Source organism: Fusarium mangiferae (genome assembly GCF_900044065.1).
Source record: "Fusarium mangiferae strain MRC7560 genome assembly, contig: FMAN_scaffold005, whole genome shotgun sequence".
NCBI lineage: Eukaryota > Fungi > Ascomycota > Sordariomycetes > Hypocreales > Nectriaceae > Fusarium > Fusarium mangiferae.
Window position 1 is genome coordinate 348,173 of NW_024573925.1, and position 6,000 is coordinate 354,172.

Genomic DNA, 6,000 nt, shown 5'->3' on the forward strand with positions numbered 1-6,000 from the left:
CATTCGTTCGCGTCTCCTCGAAACCCGAAAAGGGTATCCAGATCCGAATCGCTTTTCTAAGCCGAGTGGCTTCAGCTCCACCTCAAACTTGATAAGAACCGACGGAGCATCATTTTCTTCTTTATAAACACATTCAATCGTCTATTCAAAATATTCTTTCCTATCTTTTACACTTAAATGTTCATCTACTAAAGGAACAACCTCTTACAGCATACAATGGGCGACCTTCAACTCTCCTCGGCCTCAGAGCCCCATCTTATGCACCGCTCCCTCCTCACACGTCCAGAAACCGTGTCATCCGCATCAGGAGTCTGGATCACACTCTCATCCGGCCGCAAGATCCTCGATGGCTGTGCAGGCGCTGCGGTCTCCATCATCGGCCATGGAAACACGGAAGTCCGCGATGCAATGGTCGAGCAGATTTCGAATGTGTCGTACGTGCACACCATGGCCTACACAACCGACAGTGCAGAGGATCTCGCAAACTTCGTCCTAGAAGGAGAGCCGTTTGACTTGACGAGAGCGTACTTTGTATGCTCTGGTAGTGAAGCTATGGATTCGGCAATGAAGATTGCGAGGCAGTATCATGTTGAGAATGGACAGCCGCAACGAACCAAGTTTGTTTCGAGAAAACGAGCGTACCATGGGAACACTATCGGTGCTATGAGCATGGGTAGTTTTGTGGCGAGAAGGGCGCCGTATGAGGGTGCCATTCTTCTCGACAATGTCAGCTACGTCAGTCCAGCTTATGAATACCGGGTACGAAAGGATGATGAATCAGAACAAGATTACGCACAGAGATTAGTTGACGAGCTCGAAGCAGAGTTTCAAGCTGTCGGTCCAGATACCGTCATGGCTTTCGTTGCAGAGACAGTCGGTGGTGCAACAGCAGGTTGTATCTCTCCCCCTGCCGGATACTTCGAAGGTGTCGGAAAAGTCTGTCGAAAGTATGGTATCCTCCTTATCCTCGACGAAGTCATGTGCGGAGTCGGTCGATGCGGTACATTCTTCGCCTTTGAGCAAGACGGCGACGTTCGTCCTGATATCGTCACAACAGGCAAAGGTCTCGGAGGCGGATATGCTCCTATCGCTGCGACGTTGGTGCATAGAAAGATCATCGAGACATTGAAGAAGGGAACAGCGAGCTTCAATCATGGACACACATATCAAGCTCACCCCGTGAGTTGTGCAGCTGCACTAGCTATTCAGAAAATCATCCGTCGAGATAACTTGGTTTCTCGCGCTGCTACTCTCGGAGAACGATTACACAAGTCCCTAGTTGAAGTCTTCCAAGATCTCAAGTTTGTGGGAAATATCAGAGGGAGGGGTTTGTTTTGGGGCATTGAGTTTGTGAAGGATAAGAAGACCAAGACACCTTTTGATAGCAAGATTCATTTTGGTGTCAAGGTTCAGGAGAGGGCTTTTCAGTTGGGTTTGGCTGTGTATCCTGGTTCTGGAACTGCCGATGGAATAGTGGGTGATCATGTTATTGTTTCGCCGCCGTTGACGATCACGGAAGAAGAGATGGACGAGTTACTTGTGTTGTTGAAGAGGGCTTATGATGATGTTGCTGCTGAATTTAGCTAATCTGCACAAAATGCGGTATTTATAACCGTCATGTTCATTCATAGCTTGGGGGCTATTTCCAGCGTCCTCCCATGATAGCCAATTTGAAACCACAAGGCGTGGGGTCTATCGTTATATATATCCTCTAGTTGGCTTCTTTCCTCGCCTTTCTCCACCAGCTGAGTCAAGTTTGTACACCACATTTACAATCACAATTTTGGGCACAGTTGGTGACTTACAGCATGTTCTCACCGAAAAGCTTAGCCTGGATCCGGAGGAGATCACAGATGTGTTTCGCCAGAACCCCATACATTTCAGGGTATTCTAGATCCAGAGCAAGAAGTGGTCCACGAGCTTGATTCTTTTATCATCGAATATAGGTGGTCATGTTATCTCCGTTTGTCCTACCATGCCCGTTGCTTGGCATAAGCAGCCTGTCAAAAGGGTGTAACACGAAGATGGCAATGCTTTTTTTAAGGCTGCAGGTTCTGGACTCTGCTATTGTTCTTGCGTGTATTGCATTACACTGACATACGACCATTATCGCTGTATCCTTTCGCCGATTGCATTTGTTACTATGGGTATAAGGGTAGGCTATCAGGTTTCTCCAGACAAGGGAATGCCAAGGGCAATGGAACTAGTATAGTCGCGGGCTCATGGCATGGACGCTTCTGTCTTTCGACTGTGCTGTGGCATTCTATTTAAAACAAAGAGGCGTTATTAATTGGCTGACATGTCGGTGCTCCCTACAGCCACAGCGCGAAGCCTGCCATAAGCTGCATATTTTCCAACAGCCTGCTTCTCAAAACAAGGCTGTGGATATAAATGAAACTTGGCTCTTGCAACAACCTCAATTCATGTGCTTCTACAACCCATTCGACCTCTTTGACTACGCACTGGCTCTCGTGTCCGTGACGAATTGTTTTCATCGCTAAGGTCTCCGCCTTCTTACGTCGAGAACGATCGTGAACGAGATGAACCGTCGATCGCCGCTACCGACGACATCATGCTTCTACGCTCAAACGAATACCACGAATCTCAGATGTCTCAGAGCTCTGATTTGGCTAGGGATGGAGCTGAGCCTGGAAAGTATGGCATGAAAATCCCTGGGCTTGCCTTCATGAAGCGCCGCAGTGACGACTTCTGGAAGGCTTGGCAGGTGTACAGACATAAGCCTTGGAATATGTGTCTTTTGGTCCTTATTGGCACTCTGTTCGCTGTTGGCCATCACCTGTTTTACCTCCGCCTGAATGGCAAAGAGGCTATGAACCAGTCTCTAATGTTACGGTACGGTACTATCGTCGCATTCTGTGCCAAAGCTAGTCTCGGTACAGCTGTTACTATTGCGTTTCATCAAAGAGCCTGGAAAGTAGTCCGAAATAAAACAGCCTGGGTTGAGACTATTGACTCAATTTTCACCGCTAAGTCGGATATCTTCTCTCTCTTTACCTGGGGTTCTATCCGGAAAGCGAAAATCGGCACTCTCCTTGCGCTTTACTGCTGGCTCACTCCTCTTGTGGTCGTATTGACTTCTGAGACTTTGTCAGTTTTTGTCGGTGTTTTTGAAGAAACTACGACATGCACGTCTATCCGGACCTTGAACTTTGAAAACGAGGAGAAGGTATATTGGCGGAATCCCCAGAGAATCGATGACCAGTTCCTGATTTCCATGTCTTTATGGAATTCAACCTTTGACAATAGTGTGAGTGACTTCAAGGGGGAATACTTTGACTATTACACCTACCCTAGCAGGCAGGTCGACAACTTCATCGCCACCAAATCGATGCTGATGGGCGAGGCCATAGTTCGCAAGGAGTCAGCGGTTGAGATCTGTGGAGAGGGATGGAACTGTTCCTATGTCATTAACTTTATTGCTCCTGGCTATAAGTGTGAGGAGCTAGCATATGGTGTAAACTCTGAGGTTAAGGAGCTCGGGAATGCTACAGCACCATTCAACACCTCTGTGTTGGCGCCCACGGGAAACCTGACGTATTGCGCCGTCAACGACTGTGGCGAGTATGGCAATCCCCAAATGGTGTCTTATCCTGGGGGGAGACCAAAACACCATCCCCCATATCCGGACAGCTTTGGAGCCTTCAGAACGGAGCCTGTCATGTGGATTGGTTACGCAACAGTGGATGACCTTTCAGTCCCTCAACCAGAGACCCCAGGCACAGAGCAATGGAAGGATGCATATACACCCGTTATCATCGGGTGCGAGCATTACGAAGTCAACTACACTGCCCAGTTCAATTACACAGGCGGTGCACAATTTGTTGACATTCAGAAACGCGAATACCTAAGAAAGGTGGTCGATACAACTTACATACTTGAGAGAGACCCCGATAAGAGGTTGAAAGATCGGACGCAAGCTGTTCCCGAGAGCAACTATATACTCCCCACCAACGTCAAGAAATACCGCCGAACAGCAGCTTACCATTCCATCGGCTTTATGTTGAGGCAATGGCTCAATGGAACTACGACGATGCCGCATTACAATGTAAATTCCGAGCTCCTATACACTCGGCTGATCACACCGGTAAATTACCTCCCAATCAAGAACTTCCGGCAGGGTATACAGAGCCTTTACGAGGATATGATCATTTCTCTATTTGCAGAACCTTCCTTCAGTGTAGTCTCATGGGCGGCGAATGGGAAACCGTCTGGTATTGCCAAAGGAGGTCCATTAACGGCCTATCCTTGCCGACGTGAGAGGATAGCGACTTTCTTTCACTACGACATGGCCCAGCTTCTGGGTGTTTATGCGGCGAGTATATTTCTAGCGGGCATTGGTGTGTTATTGGGGTTGCAAGCGTATCTTGAGGAGGGCGCTATGCGCGATATGAAGCCGTCTTCTATAATAGAAGCTTCGCGGGCGTCGAGTCTTGATGTACTGGGGGCACGGCAGGGAGGGGGTGTCAAGATTGGGTATGAGCTTGTTCATGAAGAGGCTGGTAGGAGTGTGGGAAGTTTTGGGGTCGAAGGTCATGTGCAGCAATAGCGACGAAGGAGAATTGGACTATTCCTCGAGTTCGGCGAAATCGCTAGGGCATTGAGTGACCATTTATCGGGTTACATGCGCTTGGCGACGACCACCATGCCCTTTTTGGGCCCCCTACCGCATTACTTTTATTTATTACCATGATACTTAGGTCTCCTCAATGCCTTTTACTCACTTATTATAGGGTTCTGGTCATTATTTGCTTGTAAATGTCGGGGATTGAGCTCTTGTTGAACATGTCCTGCATTCCTGACTCAACTTGTCTACTCATCTGTATGCGCCGGCGTCCTCCCAAGCAGAATATAGCATGCTTTTGAGAGGTATCTCTACTCAATTGGCCGGGGGTTGATTGGACAATTCCACTGTCGGTCATCAGTCGCATGACCTCAGCGACAATGAAACCGTCTACCGGATGTAGATCGACAACACTTCCGAATGACTGCATATCCCACAATCGCCAGCATCTCTCAACCTACCGAGGGCGGCCTCCCCGCATATATGCACCTGCTCCTCTCAGGGTTTAGAGTGGGTTGATTGTTGTGCCTCAAAGCGATGTCTCGGCAGCTGCAGCATTGGCTGAAAAGCCGCCCACGGCCCGCGGCCTTGTGTTCCAGCGCATCATATCGAACCACCCCAGACCATTCTTCAAACAACCCGACAAAATACTTTCCAATAGGTTTGAGGACTCTCAAAGTTTGTCAAGAATAGGAACTCGTGTTCAATTGACAAAAGCATTGGTGAGTTCGGTTGCTCGGCCGTTAGTGCTGAGGCTTAGACAAGCACGATACGAACGATGAAACCAATGAAACCAATGAACATGATAGGGGACTCTACCGCCCAACCACAGCAACCAGAAACTGTATAGAAACAAAAGGGTCCCATGGTTTCATGGTCTCGATCTGCAGTGGCTCTGACAGCTGTCGGGGTTCCGGGAGTGTTTCGGACAGTCCACGGAGCCCGTGGAACACCAAACTCCGCGCTCCTCAGCGAGCGAATATGGGACGACACGGGAACAAGATATTATGTAATCATTCATCGGGCTTATGGTCTAGGGGTATGATTTTCCCTTCGCATCTTCAATCTGACAAGATCAGAAGCAAGATCTCTGGGAAAGGTCCGGGGTTCAATTCCCCGTGAGTCCATGGTTTTTGCTGTTTATGGTGATTCTTTTTGTTGGTTGTGATTGTGGTTATGTCAGCTTTAGGGAATGGTGATAACGTGCATGATAAGCGAGTGCTCCAGACAAGCGAGTGCTCCACCAATCTACACGTGAAGACTCAGAAAGAGAAATAAAACACCACAACATATCTGATCAATTAAAATTAATCGCTAGACTATTCCCTATTAACCTCAATTGACTCTTGACAGGTCCTTGCAGTATGCCCGGTCTTTCCGCAAATACTACATCGCCGAGGCTTTGATCCTTGTGACCT

At 48.3% G+C, this 6,000-nt stretch overlaps 2 protein-coding genes and 1 non-coding gene across 3 annotated transcripts; all 3 read left to right on the top strand.

Moving 5' to 3' along the window:
* Positions 1–216: 216 nt before the first annotated feature.
* On the top strand, positions 217–1,587 carry FMAN_07054 (uncharacterized protein; the record flags this gene model as incomplete). The annotated part of the gene is made up of 1 exon (XM_041830634.1): positions 217–1,587. One exon carries the CDS (start codon positions 217–219, stop codon positions 1,585–1,587), a length of 1,371 nt encoding a protein of 456 aa, XP_041681277.1.
* A 1,021-nt stretch (positions 1,588–2,608) lies between these two features.
* On the top strand, positions 2,609–4,567 carry FMAN_07055 (uncharacterized protein; the record flags this gene model as incomplete). Its single annotated transcript, XM_041830635.1, has 1 exon — positions 2,609–4,567. The coding sequence occupies one exon, from the start codon at positions 2,609–2,611 to the stop codon at positions 4,565–4,567; it is 1,959 nt and encodes a 652-aa protein (XP_041681278.1).
* A 1,037-nt stretch (positions 4,568–5,604) lies between these two features.
* tRNA lies at positions 5,605–5,709 on the top strand. The gene is made up of 2 exons: positions 5,605–5,640; positions 5,674–5,709. It is a non-coding gene; the product is annotated as a tRNA-Ala (tRNA).
* Positions 5,710–6,000: the final 291 nt, after the last annotated feature.